The 21,138-nt window shown below is 40.7% G+C and overlaps 1 protein-coding gene across 1 annotated transcript in view; it reads left to right on the top strand.

The window, feature by feature from the left end:
* The first annotated feature begins 9,055 nt into the window (after positions 1-9,055).
* The window catches only part of LOC139721760 (5'-3' exonuclease PLD3-like), a 91,645-nt gene continuing 79,562 nt past the window's right edge, over positions 9,056-21,138 (top strand). The window contains exon 1 of the mRNA XM_071633085.1: positions 9,056-9,542. Coding sequence (XP_071489186.1) covers positions 9,534-9,542 — 9 coding nt within the window. The 5' untranslated portion in view covers positions 9,056-9,533. The remainder of the gene's footprint in view (positions 9,543-21,138) is intronic.

The following is a 21,138-nucleotide window of genomic DNA, read 5'->3' on the forward strand; positions in this document are numbered from 1 at the left end:
ACAAATATATACCAAATAAAGAATACAACATATACCAATTAAGAATACAATATTGATCCAATATTAATGACATACAGCAATTACAGTCCTCAGTATGAAAGGAACAGATAAGTTTTAAGTTTGGATTTGAATGACTCTGTAGATGACAGTTCCCTTAACTGAAGAGGTAACTGATTCCACAATTTTGGTCCCATAACGGAAAAAGCACGATCACCATACCCATGTTTTACTCTGGGTGTTTGGAGTAAGAATGCATCTGATGATGAACGTATCCTTCGTGCCGGAATGTATTTTTGAACAGAATTACTTATGTATATTGGGGGAAAAGAATGAACTGAATGATGTACTAATAACAGAATCTTGAAAATAATCCTTTTTTCTACAGGTAACCAATGTAAGGAACGGAGAACTGGTGACATGGAATCAAACTTATTAGTAAAAGTTAACAATCGGGCAGCAGAATTTTGCAACCGTTGAAGTTTTGTGACATCTTTTTTTGAAAGATTACACAACAATGAATTCGAAAAGTCCAACCGAGAAGAAATCAAAGCATGAATAAATATCTCAGCTGCAGATTTAGACAAATACTTAGTCTTTATCTAGACCATGTGTACCTGTATCATACCTAAAGTTCCTAATAAAAGGGATTATCTATACTGTTTTTATACCACCCTCTCAACAAATACATCCGTTTTAAACAAAAATCACTCTGTTCATTTACAACATTATTTATTATAATGTATTGTAGTCTACCGGTACATTGTTTTTGCATTATCTTTCATTGTTGGATGGAAATAAAGCGACATTGGCGTGGTATTAGCGTTTTCACCGTAACGTTTTCACCGGAAAATGACAAATAATTGAAAAATACGGTAAAATACACGAGGAATTGCTTTGTTGTTGTTGCTGTTTTTAGATAAAGGGATATACACTGTATTATAAGCTTTGGATATTCCCTTCGCCGTCTTGAATATTAGACTAAGCGCTGTGGACATCATTGTAACAAACCATTGTACAGGCCATTGTACAGGCACAAATTCACAGAAATCCAGAACCATTGTACAGGCTGTGGACATCATTGTAACAAACCATTGTATACAGGCCATTGTACATGCACAAATTCACAGAAATCCAGAACCATTGTACAGGCACAAATTCACAGAAATCCAGAACCCAACCCATCAGCTGCCGAACACAACCCCGCCAAGTCTCGACAACTCCCACAAATACCTATGTCCAAACAGCCAATTCCACCAAAAACCTCGCACAATGAAACAACAATGGAAGAAAAGGCTTCACCCCAACCCTGCTGAAAGAGAACTTCCTAACAACAGCCACCAACGAGCAATTGATTCTTTTCCTCGTCAAGATCCTGGTTATCTTCGTTAAAGACCGGTCAGAGGCAGAAATACTCTCTTTCATTACCACCGCCGCTGACCAGTTCTCACTGCTATCTCACCAGGTACAAGCAAGTTAATGAACCTTATCGTACCCACCCTCTTCATACTACACTGGAATGCGCAGGGCATGCACGGACATGGGGATGAACTGGTAAAGTACTTAGATTCTAAAAGAGAAGAAATTATTCATGTGATATGTATACAGGAAACGTGGTATACAGAAAATCAAATAACACACATCCCTAATTATACCTGTCTTTCAAAATCAGGGACGCCCGTCTTAGAGGTGGATGCGCTATCTACGTACATAATTCCCTGAATTATGATTACCCGAGCTTGAAAATAGATTGTGAAATGCAGTTGATAAATATTTATTTAGATGATTGTATCATCTCGATTATTAACTATTATAATCCATGTAACAAATTGAGAGAAGAAAATTTGAACGAATTGTTGAATTGTGTAAAAGATGTATCATATTTATTAATACTTGGAGACTTTAATTCCCATAATAAGTTATGGGGAAGTGTAAGAACAGATGGTAACGGTCGCATAATTGAAAACTTTCTTATGCAGAATGACTTGGTCATTCTTAACGATGGATCTGGAACTAGAATCGACCCACATACCGGCAAGATATCTTGCCTTGACCTATCCATCACTTCACCGTTCCTATAGCAAATAAATGTGAATGGCGAGTTTTATCTGATAGATTCGGAAGTGACCATTTTCCCATTAGAATAGATCTGTATCTCAGCAATAAACAATTTACATGTGATTCAAGTTATCATCCCACAAGGAAATGGTCCTTTAAGAGAATGAACTGGAATGAATTTGAGTGTATTAGTGACAAACATTTTCGAAAATTTAATTCAGAAACATATAACAGATTAGATGTAATGGAAATTTATGAATTATTTATGAAGTCTCTTACAGTTGTACTCGATGAGTGTGCGCCACAGTATAAGAAATGTAAAAGGAATCCTGTCCCTTGGTGGACAAAAGATTGTTCGATAAAGATTAAAGAAAGAAACAGAGCAAAAAGTAAGTTAAGAAAGTGTCTCTGTGAAGAAAATGTGAAACTTTACAGGCAAAAGAAAGCAGAAGCCCAAAGAACAATAAGACAAGCAAAACAAAAATACTGGCAGGCCTACTGTGCAAAACTAGATAGATTTACCCCAACCTCGCAAATTTGGCGTTTTGTTAAAAGACTAAACGGTTTATCAGTGAAAAGACCTAATAAGCTTCCTGTTTTGATCATAAATGACAGATTCATAATCAAAGATGAAGAAAAGGCAGATGAATTTTCAAAAAGTTTTATTTCCATGGGGAGAAACAATACTCATAATAGAACGGATAGAGAAATTGATGAAGAAATTAACAGCCTCCCTTTTAAGGAAACAGGTCATTATGATGCTTTCAATCAATGAAAATTTCCAAATGAAGGAATTAGAGAAGGCCCTGCAGATGAAAATAATCTTCTACAACACCTGGGGAAGATCAGATAGGATATCAGGTATATAAGAACCTTCCAAAAATAGGCAAAGACATGATGCTTTCTATAATGAACAAAATATGGGTGACCGGTGAAATTCCAGCACCGTGTAAACACTCAGTGCTGATTCCAATTTTGAAGCAAAACAAAGACCCGACAAAAACACTTTCATACCGCCCTATTGCTTTAACATCGTGTTTTATGAAAACAATGGAAAGTATGGTAAAAAAGCGACTCCAGTTTTATTTAGAAAAGTATACTTTTTTGCCTCCAATACAGAATGGATTCAGAAAGGGACGCTGTGTAGTAGATAACATTGTTCACCTGGAAAATGATATACAGAAGAATTTAGAAACAGGAATAAAGACAATAGCAGTATTCATAGATTTAGAGAAGGCTTTTGATTCCCTGTGGGTCAAAGGACTTTTATTCAAACTGAGTAAACTTGGACTGAGGGGTAACATACTTCTCCAGGGCGGACGTCCACTTTGGCGCGGACAAGCTCCGGAAGGGTTGCGGAAGCAAATTTTGTCATTTCGGCATCCTGTCCGCGACAGACGAGGAATAACTTTGTGAATCGGCTTGTCCTGGGACATTCCTAGGATTGTCCGCGGACTGTCCGCGGACTGTCCGCGGACTGACTGCGGACATTCCTAGGAATCACTCCGGAAGAGCGCGAAATACCTCGGAATATGCTAATCGCAGCCGGGCAGCGCGGAAACATCTAAGATTACACCAGGAATGAACGCGGACAATCAGGATGCCTTCCGGACAACACAAGTTAGGCATGCGGACAAACTGCGGACAATACCAGGAAAATGGAAAGGTATAAATTTGGCGCTGACTTTGACTTTTCCTCATTTGACTGCTAGCCGTCATTGATGCTCCTTGTTGTGATTCCGCAGGATAGCTGCTGATATTATATTGATATGATTGGTCAATATTATTTTATAAATGTGACCACCAAAAGTCGAAGAATAGGATTGTCTGCATGTCGGCTGACGACTCATTTTATTTTTTCTCATCTGTGATGGGAGGACAATCTTTTCTCTGCCTACAGTCACATGGATGATATTCGCAAACTTTTTGAACCATATATATATATATATATATATATATATATTATACATAAAAATGTAAATGTATATACATATATATGTATATATATATATATATATATATATAGATAGATATAAGTGTTGATTAGGTAGTCCACGTGTTGGCAAGATAAAAAGATAAGTAACAAAACTGCAACAAAGTTCATGCTGTATTCACCAACGGTTTATTTCTTCGCAAGAAATAAACCGTTGGTGAATACAGCATGAACTTTGTTGCATTTTTGTTACTTATACATATATATATATATATATATATATATATATTCTTTATTCCCTTTTTCTAGACCTGTGCTTTATCCATCGTGAAGTATATACATGTTTTGTCTGATACTTCTGCAGAGCATGCCAAAATGATCCTAATCATTAAATTTGTTTTTCTTTCTCTCATGTTTACCCTTGTGCATCTCTAACTCTCTCTTATTTTAATCACTTTTGAACATTTTGCAATGATTCAAGTCCGAGATTTTTTTTTTCATGCTTAGAGCTTACTAGCCTATTGTCAATGAAGTGTAAAAATGGGGAAATATTTTCAGCCTACTTTAATTTACTTGGGGGGGGGGGTCAGCTGGGCTGTCAAATTGGACAATCGAGTTTATTTGCAACTAAAACAAAAAGAGAAGATAAAATTATTCGGTAATAACAACTACGAAAATCATTCAGGTAAAGAATATTTTTGTGAAATGATTTGTGATGCTTAGTGTGTACTTTAATATATACACTCAGCAAAAAAAAAAAGAAAAGAAAAGAAAAGAAAGACAGAAATTTAACACTTTTTCGAGTTCATAATTCATTGCTTTTTCTCTCATTTCGCTTGAATTTTGAATTGACAGAAAATTCTTCATTTTCCTCCATCATCTTTAGCCTTCATTGTTATTTTGGGCTTCAAAGATATTACATTGTAATGAGACAACAGGTATATCTTTGCAATTGAATTCATGCTTTTTAGTGTGATGAATTTGTCTTTTGTTCTAATATGTTGTATCATTAACAAGCATTTACGTATGAATAACAACTTGTTCATGTTTATATAATACATTTACATTTAGCCAAAAAAATATGCTTTTTTTTTCTGAGTGTACTTCCACCTACTTTTGTGATTTTTCAGCTGGGCTGTCACATAGGACAACCTAGTTTGTTTGCAAATAAAATACGAAAACAACATAAAGGAAAATGTACCTTAGTAAGAAATAGGAACCAGGAAAGTCACTCAGATGAAAAATAATTTCTGAAAAGAAAAAAAACAACATAAACTTACTAGGAAGTTAGGGGGCTGATTTCACTTCTTTCTGGTTGCTTTTTGCACAGTCTCTACTACCTTCTTCTTTGCCTTCTGGGACGGGAAATTCCTTAGATTTACCTGTTCTTCATAACTAGACGAAAGGTGTGCCTGTGATGGGGATATTTGCATGGGGGCCTTGCCTCCCTTCTTGCTCATTTTGCGCTTCATTGGCATGACGCTCGCGGAAAGTGTCGACATTTTCGTGTCTGGATCGCAAAATTTCCGCATCGGTTCCGGACACTTGGAGATATAGATCCGCATCGGCTCCGCGCTGTCCTAAAACATTCCTGGTGTCTTCCGCTTTCATTCGCGAAGCTTCCCCACACCGCGGGATTCTTTCCGGATCGTGTGCGGAAGGAGCGGAAGGGTTCCGGACAAGCGGGACATCCTCAGGACATCGTCAGGACAAGTCGCCGAAGGTGTCAGGAAGTTTATTTCCGCGTCCAAATTTTGGTCTCGATCAAAATTTGGACGCGGAAATTTTTCTCTCTCCCGAAGGTGCGGAAACGCCCGGACATGTTTAGGACAGTGAGCGGACACGTTCAGGAACGTGCGGACAGGTTGCCGAAGGAGTGCGGAATACCAAATTTGCATTCCGGGTCTTGTCCGCGTCTTGTCCGCGCCCTAGTGGACGCCTGGGGGGTGTTTCATCAACGAGTTCGTCGGAGATTTCACCGACAAATTTGCTATCAGCCAATCAGACCGAGGATTTCATTACCTTTTAACAGTTGTCAGTGTAAATCCTTGCGTCTGATTGGCTGATAGCAAATTTGTCGGTGAAAACCTCCGACGAACTCGTTGATGAAACGCCCCCCTGGTCTTACTTACGTAATTTATTGTTACGTCGTACATTTCAGGTACGTGTAGGAGATCAGTTATCTCCCGCGAAGGAAATCAGTCATGGTCTTCCACAGGGTAGTCCACTCAGTCCAGTGTTGTTTAATGTAATGCTTCATGATATCCCCACTTCACCCACTGTGCATAGTCTGTTATATGCAGACGACTGTGTAATTTGGAAACCTGGAAGTGATTTTAGAGAATCCAGCAAAAAATCTATATGTCCAAGAATATTTGAATACGCTGAATGATTGGTTTTCATCATGGGGTTTAAACATATCATATGAGAAAACTGTTCCAATGTTGTTTTCTCGCTCAAATAGAGAAGAGCACCTTGAGATAACGCTTGATGGAAACAAACTCATCCCTCAGAAAGAACACAAATACTTAGGTGCCATAATTATTTGATAGTAGACTAACTTGGAAACCGTATATAGATGATATAGCCCAGAGATGCAAGAAAAAAATCAGCATATTGAAATGTATAACTGTCTTACTCTCATATATGCACCCAGGTTCAAGAAATTTTACAGGTGTATAGAGCCATTATACGTTCCCTCATGGACCATGCTTGTGAGGCATACGACTCCGCATCAACAAACGTAAAGAATGTTTTGAATTCCATTCAGTATCAGTCTGTGCTAGGGCAAAAAAGGGAACCTCTCTCAGAACCTTACAGGTAGAGTTAGGGGAAATGCCTTTAGATTTACGTCGTGAAATGTTTAGTGTATAAAGATTAAAAAAACGTGTTGTTAGTATCCCGAATCACCCTCTCGCAGAACAGTTGGAAGATTGCTGGCAATTCAACGTTCATAAAGGTGAAAACACACGAGAACCTTTCGCACAGAGAGTATTGAATTTGTCGGAAGATTTGAATTATAATGTAGAACAACTATTTATGACAAACTCCAATGCCGTTGTGGCACTATGAAACGGCGGTAGTATCCACGGAGTTAGCTGATTATATTTCAAAGAGTGATCATATTTTGTATCAAAGACAGCGAAGTTTAGAACTGATTAATCAAAAATGGGCGAATTATCTCCATATATACACGGACGGTTCCAAGTCTCCAGACAAAGGAAAAGTATAGCTGCGGCTTTTTATGTCCCACATTATAATCACGTAGAATCTAAAAGACTCCAAGACAATACTTCTTACAGAGCTGAATTAATAGCTATTGTGCTCACTCTACACTGGCTAAACCAACTGCCATGTTTGCATACGGGAGCAGTGATATTCTCCGATTCTCTTAGTGCTATGCAAGCAATAAAAAATGATCGGGAAGAACAGATCATCTACGAAATATTGATGTTGTATACAAATCTACGCCATGAAGGAACTCAGGTATATTTCGAGTGGATCCCAGGTGACTGCGAGATCCATCCAAATGAGGTGGTAGATAGAGCGGCTAAACAAGCCTTAACACGCAATCAAGTAGAAGTTCAAAACCAAATAAACAAGAGTGAGTCAAATAATATTATTCGATTGTATTGTATGAAAAAATGGCAAAAAAGATGGGAAGAAACAATCTCTCCCCTAAAGAACATACAAAATTATGTATCAGTGACATTCAAATGTGTATTAAAGCAAAAAAAAAACAACAGTGAGACAATTTTGCACTGTTTATAAGAATGGATAATATTGGCTTAAATTATAATCTTTTTTTATTACAGAAGCATGATACCGGGCTATGTGAAAGATGTGTAGTATCAGAAACCACGAAACATTTTCTAATCGAATGCCCTAGATATATAATAGAAAGGACAATGTTGTTAGCTGAAACAGATTGTATAAAAGGAAGTAAAGAACATTTTGAGTCTTTTAAATTCATCAGAATATTCAAACCAAAAAGCATTGGTGGCCTTCGTAAGGACACAGAGATTCTCCTTCCTATAATTATTATATACAATAAATCGTTGAAGATAATATCATGTACGTATGTATTTTATATTGTGTAAGTGCAAGTGTGTGTATGTTTGTATGTAAAACAAAAATGTACGTAAGAAGCATATTATGATCATCTGCACCTCACCAGAAGCCCAAAATGTCTGCTTTGATTTTTATGTTATAATGGTTTCAAAATTATTATATTTTTTGTTTTTGGTTTCAGTAATTCAATCGGAAAAGGAGACATTGACATTAACAGACATCATCCCAGTCTTGGCCGGTATTGGAGGGGCCTAGGCTTGCACGCGCGCATGCGCAAGCTGAGAAGCCTGTTCACGACGAACCGGGCTGGCCAGAAAATACACAAAAACGGCCAATGATGGGTGGGTGACAGTCTGTTTATAAAATCTCCACAATTGCAGCAATAATGCAGCGGAAAATTTTGAATTAGTGATGAATAATAATAATCATAAAGATATTTGTATAAATTTTAACAGGTATTAGGCGTAAATATTCATAAATGAATGATACACGCCAAAAAATCAAAATAACAACAACAACAACAACAATAACATAACCCTTGGATATTCCCTTCGCTGCCTTGCTAAGCGCACCGCGTTTACAACAGAACACCTGTGAACATACAGAAGACAGTGCTCTTCTTTGTATAGCGGTTGGTCTCGATTCAGAAGTATAGGGATATAACAACGTGACCAAATTGGTTTAAAATTCATTTATCATGACTAAGCTACTCATTTGGAAATGCTATCATAGCTTGATAAGCATATCTATGCCCGACAAACAAAATGACACCAAAAAGGTATTGCCACCTCAGGTGGTACCAATATCTGGCCTGGCCCAGACGATCCAGCGGCTTGCATCCTAAAATGGCTGCCGTTAGGCTCCATTGCATACTACGCCCGTTTATGTGTAAAATCGGGAGAGTGTTCCCTCTTAGCGCACTGCGTGCGCTTCTATACTCTTAGAAGTACAAATGCACGCAGCTAGCTTGTACGCTGGTGACACACCGACCGAACCGAATGCTGAGATACTGTATTCAGTCTGCTACGGTCAACGCTGCAGGGAGTCACGTGTGAGAGTTCTATTCAAAAACCTCTTCGGAGAGATCACACCTCCTTCGATTTAAAATATTTGTTTACAGCATGAACGCAACGTAGGAACCTACTACTATTTTGTAGTCGCGGCATTTCTAGTGATCGAATGAACACCTCAGCGTGAGTGTGCGGATGGTGGCAGGGGCCAGGGTTGGCACAGCGTTCACCGTGAAGCCAGACATTCTGTGCGGAACATGCATATCCCCACGATCACGATAAATATCTATAGACTAGGAGATTACAGGCAGTACAGACTTATCTCTCGGTCTACTACAATACAAGATTGAAGAGACTAGTCTGTAAGAAGATAACTGGTGCAAGACAGAGAGGGAGAGAGAAACCGCAACATTACTAACAAACCCAGCAATACTTGCTTGGCAACAACATCAGCTACTTTCAACATGACTCGGGTAGGTGTTGCTATAACCATGGAGGTAGAGACCTTCTACCTCCATGCTATAACTACGACCAGCAGCCCCATACGCATAGGCAATAGCGTAATGGGGCTGCTGGTCGTAGTTAGTGAAGTGTTTGTAAGGTTGTTACTTCTAACGGTTAGAATGACTCTTCATAATATTACTGTATTATCTTTCTATTTCTACATCTAGATCTAGGGTGGTATTCTGAAAATCTTCCTAAGTTTCTTCCTAAGTTTCTTCCTAAGTCAGAAACTTAGGAAGTGCCTAGGAAAGACAAAATTGGTATTCTGAAATTTCTTCCTAGGCACTTCTTCAATGCAAATTAGGCCATCCTCATCCCCACCCACATCCTTTCCTAAGCCAATACAAAATGCCGTATCTTAAGGAACTAACCAATGACAATCGCATCGCATATTACTATGACGTAGGGTCAAATGCACAAGAGCGCGGCATGTCCCCTTTCTCACGCTCATTTCGCGCATCAAAGTACCGATGTGCGTGCAATGACTGACAAGCGCGCCTATCATGATGCTTGCAGTTTGCTATTCTTAACAACGTACTTAGGACAGGGGTGGAGCTTTCCTAAATATTTTCCTAAAATTCTTTCCTAAGTGCATTCTAGAATACCAACCTCTTCCTAAGTCAGAAATTTGCATATTCCCGCCCCCTTCCTAAGTTTCTTCCTAAGTGTACTTAGGAAGAAACTTAGGAAGATTTTCAGAATACCACTTAGGCAGAGACTCCAACTCTCCCGTTTTCGACGGGAGATCTCCCGCCGAAAACCCATTTTAGTAAAATCTCCCGTTCTCCCGTTTGAGATTTAATATCTCCCGCCCTGGCTCTTTGTCTCCCGTTGGAAAGGATTTCTTACATATTTCTATCGTATGTTGAAAAAATAAGCCTTAGATAGCACCAGAGAGCATCTAGAACCATGGGAATTTCGCGCTTTGCACACATCAACTTTGAGTCTCCCGTTTGCTAGAGGTTTCAGGCGGGAGAATCTCCAGATCAGAAGGTACTTTGGGTTGGAGTCTCTGCTTAGGAAGAAATCCTCACTTAGGAAGAAATTTCTTCCAAGGAAGGATTTCATAATACCACCCCTACTAGACTCTGCATGTGTTACTATTACTAGTATTAGACATTGTATAGTGAGGTGCCCACACCTCGTCAGGGGCCCGAATACTGTCACCCCGCTTAAAATTGTTTTAAGGGCTACCACAACCAAGCAAATTGTGGTGAAAACCGAACAGTTTTTCGCGAAAATCTGAAATTTAATCGGAATACGTGTTATAAGTATCACCACTGTCCCTGCACGCATCTTTTACGTGTATGTCTATGGGAGCATCGCGGTCACCCGCACACGTCTTTTACGTGCTTTGTCTATGGGAGCGCGGGTGACGAGTTGTGGGCCCCTTCCTTAGCGCGCAACTTTTTCGCATCGTTTGCGTTTTGACGACGATAGCAGCAAATTTTCGATATCGATCAGTGAACTTGTGATTCCATTGGAATTTTCAGCATTTTTCCTGTACCATATATGTGAGTTGGGTTTCAAAGAATTTCAGTGGCAAAATGAGATTCAAATATGCGCAAACATTAACTATGACGAGGTGCGGGTCACCCAAGTATACATTGTAGGCCTTACTATTGTTTTTATAATTAGGGATGATGTCACTCAAAAAATTGAAATGGTGTAAATCTATTTTTCAATACCTCCATTAAAATAAGCTCTGAAACCCGAGTAAAATGATACCAAGATCATAAAGATTGAACCAGGGGTTCTTGAGATATGGCCAATTTAAGATGCAAAAAATGGTCCAAAATCTGTGCCAAATTTGGGCCAAATTGTCAAAATTCTGTTTTTCATGGATTTCACACCAATATTATCAGATTTTAAATGTGAATAAATGTTTGATTTTCATCTAATGTCGTAGAACATCAGAGGGGCTACGAAATTCAACAAAAGTTACGTGTCAACACCTTTTTGTTTTCAAATTATTCAGTTTTAAAATTGGGTGAAAACAGCAAATTTGACCCATGAATGGACCACCTAAACCAAAAAAAAAATCAACATCCAGCTAATTAATATGCAAAAATTCCATTGCTCAAGAAATACTATATTATAACCTTAGTATAGAGGGAATATATGTGAAGTATATAGCTAGGTAAGTAGGTTATATGCACGCAAAAGAAAGTAGACATTGACTCAGTGGCTGCAATGCCAGACTGACTTTATTCCAGTCTATGTACATCTTTTATACAGTGTATTGCATGGGAACGGAAGGGGTTATGGGTAGCAGTGGTCATACAAGGAATGCATCCAGGCTAACCCAGAGCTACCGAGTCTCACGCATTCTGCGTGAGACTCAAGCATTTAGGGGCCATCTCACGATCTCACGCATGACACCCATTTTTCTCACGCATTGGACGAAGTCTGCAACTTGGGCCTATAATAATGAGCATAGCTCAAAAGATTAAAGTGATAGTTGCAATTGAAGGTATATTTCCCTGTTGTCTTTCAAAATAAGTGAACAATAGTCTCTTAGTGTAAGTATGCACCTGATCGCACCATTAAGAGCTAAAAATTGAAAAAGCTCCCTACTGTGGGAGGCCACGGGGGGGGGGGGGGGGACCCCTCCAACACCCTCGCTCCCGCGCACATTCGCATGCCGAAATGCCGAGTCATGAAAATCTCACTCATAAAATTTTTTTGAACTTGGCATCCTGCTAACCACTGGCATCTTACATTAGATGAGAGAAAGATGACAGATAGTGTGGCATCGGAAGAACAGAGAGTTACTGTCATCAGAGAGGAGAGAAAACAGGGCTGAAAGTAGAGAGGGTGAGAGCGAGAGTGGAAATAATAATACAGTAGTCTCAACCTCAGACTTACATAACATCAGTTTATCACATACTATGTTACAGATAATGAAACTTTGAGTTATTATAAATATTTCCAATACTTACGCGTAGTTTGAGTTTGAAATATTTTTATGAAGATTTATGCAAATTAGGTCAGAAAAACTATTTCATTTGTACAGCCTATATGGGAGAGAGAACTAATAAATATTAATGAGTGACTAATTAATATTCTATATAATATTCTATATATAACAGCCTTCATTTAAAGTGTGTTGAATGATGACTGTAGAGGCATAAGGCAACTTACAAAGATCATCACTATTGTTAGCTTTAGCAGCTTTGAGAACTTTATCACATTCCGTCATGAGCTTAACAACCTCATCAGATATCCATGGACATGTTTTCTTATCCGCTTTTTGCGCAAAGGTATGTGCTTGTTGATAACATTATTGAAAAAAGTCAACCACATATCCCACGCCTCATCAACGTCGTCTATATCTTTTATGACCTGCCACGGAGCACTTCTCAAATGCTATAAAATTCTTCCTCATTAAGATTTTTGAATGAGCGAAATTCTGCACATTCAGATTTTTGATGGCTCTTTGCACTGAAATCCCGAATAGCATATACCAAATAATGATCACTAATGCTAGTCTCAAATATTCCCCATTCAGTGTGAAGTTCTTTGTCTGATACAAATATCAAGTCAATTAAAGCAGAAGCAGTATTTGTAACTCTTGTGGCAGTATCAATCAACTGACTTAGTCCGTACATATTTGTATAAAACATAACTTTTTCGGCATTCCCATCATGTTGGCGTGGCATATAATTACAATTGAAATCACCTAATATAATACAACTCATGTTCCGAGAGAGCAGAGTCCAAATTCTTGTCTAATTCGTCAAAGAAATCAACGTGAGAATTCGGAGGTCTGTGAAATTCCCCTACAAGGATGGAAGGCTTATTTGGATAATGCAATTCAAACCAAAGGCATTCTAAAGTAGATGAATTCAAGTCGTATTTTATATCGTAATTTCGTGAGAGATTACGTCATATATGAGATCCCGCTAGTGCGCGCGCCACTCAATTCGTTAGTCGCCGCCATCTTGCTAACACGCGAATTTCTGTGCTCGGAAAATTCCCCGGAATTGCACTTGAATATTTAAGTTTTCGTTCGAGTTGGATCGACGTAATAGCGAAAGTTACCTCAACGGGAGGTTTTGTCAGGTTTTTTCTGGTTTTAACGATCATTCTTCAGCTGAACAGCAACGGAATTTATGTCTTCGACCAACGTTCCAAACGTGGGCGGCGCAGCCGCACCACCGCTGCTGACAGCAGTCGCGTCCCCGGCAGCCACCGGCGGGGGTCGCGGAGACCAGCACGCACAAGAGTGCAAGCAGAAAACTGCGACAGCCAAAGGTAAAACGCCTACTAGAGCCGGCAAGGCAGGTACTAGTAATAGTACTACTACAACAAGCAGTGCTAACCCTAGCGGTAGTACCGGTGCAAACAAAACAGTGAAACCACCTGCCAAACTGGCCTCTAAAGTTTCAACTTTGGAAGATAGACTCGGCAAGCTTGAAGGCCAATTAGCTGTGGTTGTTCAATTTGTGGAGGCACAGTCGGCAAAGCAGACACCAGCCCGTGAAGGCGGTGGCAATGGAAAGAGTATCAGGACTCGTTCTGAATACTCCCCTTCAGACTCGGCAGATACTGACTGCCATTATGATGATGAATATGCGGCACCATTTCTGGGCCGAGATATGGATGAAAACTCTGTGATTATCCAACCAGGTCAAGGGGATAATCGTGATGACAAAATTGATATTGAAGAAGGCGAAGTTCCCCCTTCTGTAGTGGAGAAAGTGCCAAACATTGCAGCCAAATTTGCTGTGGCTGAGGAAGTTGGTCCCCCCATTGACCCAGAAATTGCTAAGTCTACAGCCTACCTTCTGACCCACCAGCTCGAGCCCAAAGTGGTAGATGAAACGATCACTAAATACCCCATTCCCAGCAACTGTGAGCTGGTGGATGTGCCGAAAGTCAACCAAAGAATCTGGAATGGGCTACCTGCCTTTTCAAAGACACGAGACCTCAAATTTCAGAGACTCCAAAAGAATCTCACGAGAGGCATCAATGCCTACATACATACAGTGTCGGCACAGGATATCACTGAACAGCAACAAGATGCACTAGCACTTCTGTGCAGTGCGAATTTCGAGCTAAATTCCTTGCGTAAGGAATTCATGAAACCAGACATTGGTTATCAATTCCAGCATCTCTGCAAGCCCTCTACCCCGGTCTCCAAATTCCTTTTTGGTGACGACCTGGGAAGGCAAATGAAAGACATAAGAGATGAACAAAAGCAACTGAGGGTGTCCTCAGGAGTGAGCATAGCAGACAATACAAAAAGCAGCGTTTCAGCCCATATGACTATGGCAGGAGTGCATATGGCAAGGGCAGGAGCAAGATTACATCAGGAAGCTCAAATTTGCCCCAACAGTACCGCGACGCGGGCTGGACTACTTCTCGTGCAAGTACAAGTGATGTCACTAGGCCTACAGGTGCAAAAGGACCGTGGACTGGAGCTACCAGCCATGCTTTTTTAGGCCAGCGCCCCAAGGGGAGGGGGAAGCCGTCGGCTCCCCACACCTTCACACATCCCAGCCAGCACCAACCGCACTGCGGCAGCAAGCAGGGCTCAGGGATGAAGAGAGCACAATAACCTCCAGTTCAACTGACGAGGTAAACATGACATCTGATTCTAGTGATTATGCAAAGCTATGTCATAATAATGTAGAACCTATGGTAGGAGGTCGACTGAAGCAATTCCTCCCAAAGTGGCGCAAAATTACTTCAGACCCACATGTGCTAAATGCTGTAAGTGGCTACAGGCTTGAATTCAGTAAAGAGATGGGTGCACCATCTAGAACTAAACCCCCTTACCTTTTTCGGTGTGATAAAGCCGAAGAGGCTGATATTGATCTTGAAATTTCTAAACTCCATGACAAGGGAGTAATCGAACCGTGCCAGATGGAAACTGGAGAATTCGTGTCTAATATTTTTACACGGCCTAAAAAAGACGGGGGTACACGCGTTATCCTAGACCTGTCTGATCTCAACAAATATCTCCAGTACCAGCATTTTAAGATGGAAAATATCCATACTGCTATTGAACTCATTTCAGAAAATAGCTTCTTAGCTTCAGTCGACCTTCGGGACGCGTACTATACAGTACCTGTGCACCCAACACACAGGAAGTTCTTAAAGTTCTCCTGGAAAAATCAACTTTGGCAATTCAAAGTACTGCCTAATGGCCTGAGCACGGCGCCAAGGTTATTCACTAAACTACTGAAACCTGTATTTACATTACTGAGAGAGCAAGGGCATGTAGTAATTGGATACCTTGACGATGTACTCATTATTGGAGAAAGTGAGAATCAAACATTGCAAACGGTTTTTGAAACCACTAGCATCCTTGCACAACTTGGGTTCTTGGTACACCCAGAAAAATCAGTACTATGCCCCACTCAAGAAATACAATTTCTTGGTTTCATTCTCAATACTCAGGCCATGACAATTCGACTGCCTGATAACAAATCAGAGGAAATACAGTCCTTGTGCAATGAACTTATGCAAATGGCAAACCCCAGTATCAGGCAGGTGGCTAGAATTATCGGGAAAATGGTAGCATCATTTCCCGCAGTCCAGTATGGACAGCTCTATTACAGGGCTTTAGAAAGGGACAAAATCAAAGCACTCAAAATGAATAAGGGGCATTTTGACAGAAAAATGAGCCTATCTTTGGAAGCAAAACAAGAGCTGCAATGGTGGACAGACAATGTGCAGTCTACTTTCTCACCCTTACGACACCCTAAACCTATGCTCGAATTGTGCACGGATGCCAGTGGCAAAGGCTGGGGGGCATCTGATCATACCACCCATACAGGGGGTAGATGGAATGAAGACGAGCTGCAAAAAGCCAGGGAGAATAAGATTAATTATCTGGAGACCCTGGCTGCTGGCATGGGACTCAAGTCCTTCTGTTCTAATTCACAAAACATTCATGTTTTGTTACGGCTAGATAACAGTACTGCTGTTGCGTACATTAACAACATGGGAGGCATTAAATCCCTTGACTGTGATCGGGCAGCCCGAGAGATTTGGCAGTGGTGCGAAACTCGTAAAATTTGGGTCACTGCAGCACACTTGCCAGGAAAGCTGAATGTGGAGGCAGACCGCATGTCTAGAATTTTCAATGACCGCACAGAATGGATGCTTGACCGCACAGTTTTCCAAGAAATAACTTCACGTTTTGGGACACCAGAAATAGACCTATTTGCCTCCAGACTTAACAAGCAGGTAGAGAACTATGTCACATGGTTGCCCGACCCACATGCCAAGGCTGTTGATGCCTTTACTCTCGATTGGGGAAAGTGGTACTTTTACGCATTTCCTCCTTTCTGCTTAGTTGCTAAGTGCATTCAAAAAATCAAATCTGATAATGCAACTGGGATACTAGTAGTCCCAAAATGGCCAAGCCAGCCATGGTTTCCTCTCCTATACAGGATGATGAATGAGGAACCACTTGTTATTCATAGGAGTGAATCCTTACTAACATTGCCAGTTTCTAACACTCCTCACCCACTAAACACTCAGATTGATCTTCTTGCTTGCAGGTTCTGTGCAAGCCCTTCAGAGATGCGGGATTGAATGCACGGATAACTGCTGTAATGGCCTCCTCTTGGAGAAAAGGGACTAAAAAACAGTATGCAGTGTACATAAACAAATGGAAAGCATTTTGTGACAAAAAATGCAGCAACTACTTGTACTCGGATGTTCAAGCTATCCTGGAATTCCTGAGTGACATTTTCTTCGATAAAGGGGCAGGTTACAGTGTCATAAACTTAGCACGGAGTGCTCTATCTTCATTTGTGATTCTTCGAGATACTATGTTTACAGTTGGAAACCATCCCTTTATCCAGAGATTTATGAAGGGAGTCTTTCAGCTACGCCCACCCAAGCCTAGATACATGGAAATGTGGGACGTTAACCTTGTTTTCAATTTTCTTCGTTCTTGGTCCCCAGCGCACATTTTGGACCTGAAAAAATTGACGCTTAAATTGTGTGTGATTATTGCATTAATCTCAGCACAAAGGATTCAATCATTACACTATCTAAGCTTGGATGGTATGGTGTTAAGAGATAATGCAGTCACCTTTCACCTTCATGATCTCCTAAAACAGAGCAAGCCTGGAAATTACTCACACAGTGTCAAGCTCCAGGCATACCCGCCAGACAGGAGACTTTGTGTAGTCAGGTACTTGCAGGAATACATCAGCAGGACCCGCAGAATCAGAGCTAGTGAACGGTACCTTTTTGTTAGCTACAAGAAACCGTATCACAGGGTATCATCTCAAACAATCGCTCGCTGGATTAAGGAGGTTTTGGAGGCTGCGGGTATTGATACAGAGATCTACAAGGCGCACTCTACTCGGGCAGCGTCTACCTCCGCAGCCAATAAGGGAAATTTCCCAGTATCTAAAATACTTGCGCAAGCCGGTTGGGCCAACGAAAGAACCTTTCGCAAGTACTACAACAAGCCCTGTCCTGCTGAGAAAACCTTTGTAGAAACAATTATCAAAAAATAGACTGTGAAGCCCTAAGATTTGGGCAGACATGTCTTGAACTGCCTGAACTTGTGAACTCTTGGAGACACAATATCTCTGCAGCATTCAACCTGAATGACATTTGCAATGGAACCTCTTGTAAGGTATGCTTCCTACCCCTTTTCGGGGGGGTTGCCTCGAGAATGTAACCACTGGCTTTGAAATCTCATATATGACGTAATCTCTCACGAAATTACGATATAAAATGGAAGATTAAACGAGAACTTACCGTTTGAAGTTTAATATTAATTTTATGAGTAATTGGAGGGTGAGATTACGTCCCACCTCACCCTCCCCCAAATTTCAAACGGTAACTTAATCTCTCGTTATCTTCCTACATCAGTGGTCACATTCTTGCTTCTAATATTGAGTGGCGTGCGCACTAGCGGGATCTCATATATGACGTAATCTCACCCTCCAATTACTCATAAAATTAATATTAAACTTCAAACGGTAAGTTCTCGTTTAATCTTCCATCTTATTCTATAGTTGAATCTTTTGGAAATATATACAGCCACACCGCCACCATTGTCTTGTACGGTCTCTGCGTACAAATAGGACATAATCATCGATATGCAATTCAGAATCATCAATCATGGAATCACAAAATGTCTCATTCAAACCAATAACATCAAGTGATGTATGTCTCAGAAGTAATCTAAGTTCATCAGTTTTAGAAATCAAACTACGAATATTCAAGTGGGCAAATTTTAGACCCCTCTTTCTGAGCGGAGGAACTGAACCATTCATCAAATTATTAATTTCACTTTTGATTAGTTCATGTGGTCGCTCCTGAAGAGCTTTGCCAGTGTTAACATTATCATTGCAATTCAAATTTTTGGTACCAACTTTCAAAGCAATGTTAAAAATTGTTTGTGATTTTGACTTCGATAAACGAGAACCCGCACAATGTTCACCGAAGTTAGAGCGAGAAGTTAGCAGCATGTTGCCGTCACGAGATGTAGATGCTCGTGCCACCCCTGCTGAGCTTTTGTCAGTGGAAGCCACGGGTGGGTGGGGGTCGATTTCAGCCGCCCTCGAGGTGGAATCATCCTGAAATTCTGTGTTGAGGATACCACCACTTCAGCATACGAGCTCTGTTGAGTAGATGCAGTGGGTTGCTCTCTGGGTCGCCTGATGAAATTACGCATATTCGAAGCAAGAACAGCTTGCCCAGCCTTGTTGATGTGAACCCCATCTCGCCCAAGATGCCTATCACCGATGCTGCTGTTGTCAATGAAACCCCAGCTCCGTTTCAGGACAGCGGTTTTCAGGCGCTCATCCACCCCATCGACGAGGCGCCTCTGATGAACTGATTCCCATCTACGATGCACAATACTGGATAAGGCAACTTCACATCCTTTAGTTGAAATCCCGTCTGCCAAGGCTATGATGTCATCTGCGGTGGATGTACTTCCATTGCCATGCGAAACGTTGTTTTACCCGATATGTACTTATATAGAATGACGTCTCCTTTTGCCTTTACACCCTCGGTAACCTTCTTAGCGGAGATATCTGCCACCTTCGCACCCGGGTGTGGATGGCAGATCACTTTGCGTCTTCGGCTCTGAAGACGGCCGTCGATGTGCTTTTATAGAGTCCCCTATGATGACAACATCTGGTAGCTCAGTGACACGGCGTTGTCTCTTGTCTTCTGGGCACTCACTTACCTCTGGCCGCTATTTGGTATTGATGCCGAGGTAGGAGCCTCAGGAAGCACAGAGACATCCAAGCGTCTTTGGCGATGACTTTCTCGGTACTGCTTTAGTTGTTCGCTTGTCGACAATTCGTTAGAAGACTTACTAGCATTCGTACTTCCAAGGATGACTTCAGGTCACTTAGATAGATAGCGGAGGCGGTGTTCACTATACTCTTTAATTTGGTCGCTTGTTGACATCACAGGAGAAGGCCCAGGTAGATCGTCGTGCTCATCTGCGAGGACATCGAATGGATTCTGCGTCGGGATGGTGTATAGGTAGTTTTGTGTCCCTCATCATGCCCAGGGAGACGCACTTTGGAGACAGTTCCCACTATTTCGTGGAGATTTGCTTTCTCCTTTATCAGCTCCTGATTATTGACTCTAGCTTCGAGTTTGTTGAGTTGGATGGACAGTTCGCTAACAGCAGAGAGTATATGACTGAAAAGTTCGTAGAGATCACCATTGTCCGTACTTGTCTCCTGGTCAATTTGACTGCCATTCACTATTGGCATTTGTTTGGCTGAGATCGTCGTTTACTTCATTGTCTATTGAACTTTGCAGCCCTTTCACCAAGGTATCTTTTACACCGTTTTTATTAAGACCACGTTTCTGGAGTTCCGCTTTCTCCCTCTCTCTCTTTCTTCTTCTTCTTCTTCTCCTCCTCCTCCTCCTCCTCCCCCTCCTTCTTTTTCTTCCACCTTTCAGTTTGGGCCGTGAAGAGAATTTTAGTTCCATCATTCATGTTTTCAAGTCATCCGGTTTTGTTTTTTTCACGTATAGACTAATATATTGTATCCCCATGATGAAATAAATTTCTTGGAAAAAAATAAAACAGATCCGTAATAAAATCTTTGTGAATGGTTAAAAACTGGTAAGAGCAGACTTTTTTCACTTTTGTAATTTTTGCCCAGTCGACGTAGGTATCAGCCATCAGCATAGGACTTATTGTCTTTTGATCGTCCTCGTGCCTATATACGACTGACTTGTTCTGACCTACAGAATACCGAGTTCAACATCATCCTTCTTGGATTTGTGTTGCTGAATTTGTCAATCATGTCTTTTAGGATGTACTCTTCTCTCTAAAAAAGATTGAGTGAAAATGTTTACTCTTTCGGAAGGAGTGAATAACAGAAAAGAGTGAAATATTTAGAGTGAAATTGGAGTTAATTTTGAGTGAAAATGTCCATTTTCACTCATTTTGGAGTGACCTCGGGGAGTCACTCCAAAATCTTCGAGTGATCCCTGAGGTCACTCCAAAATGAGTGAAAATGGGCATTTTCACTCAAAATTCACTCCAATTTCATTCTAAATATTTTATTCTTTTCTGTTATTCACTCCTTCAAGAGTGAACATTTTCAC

This window comes from Diadema antillarum, unplaced genomic scaffold (assembly GCF_040938485.1).
Source record: "Diadema antillarum isolate AM-2024a unplaced genomic scaffold, OU_Dant_1.0 scf00000149, whole genome shotgun sequence".
In the NCBI taxonomy this organism is placed as follows: domain Eukaryota; kingdom Metazoa; phylum Echinodermata; class Echinoidea; order Diadematoida; family Diadematidae; genus Diadema; species Diadema antillarum.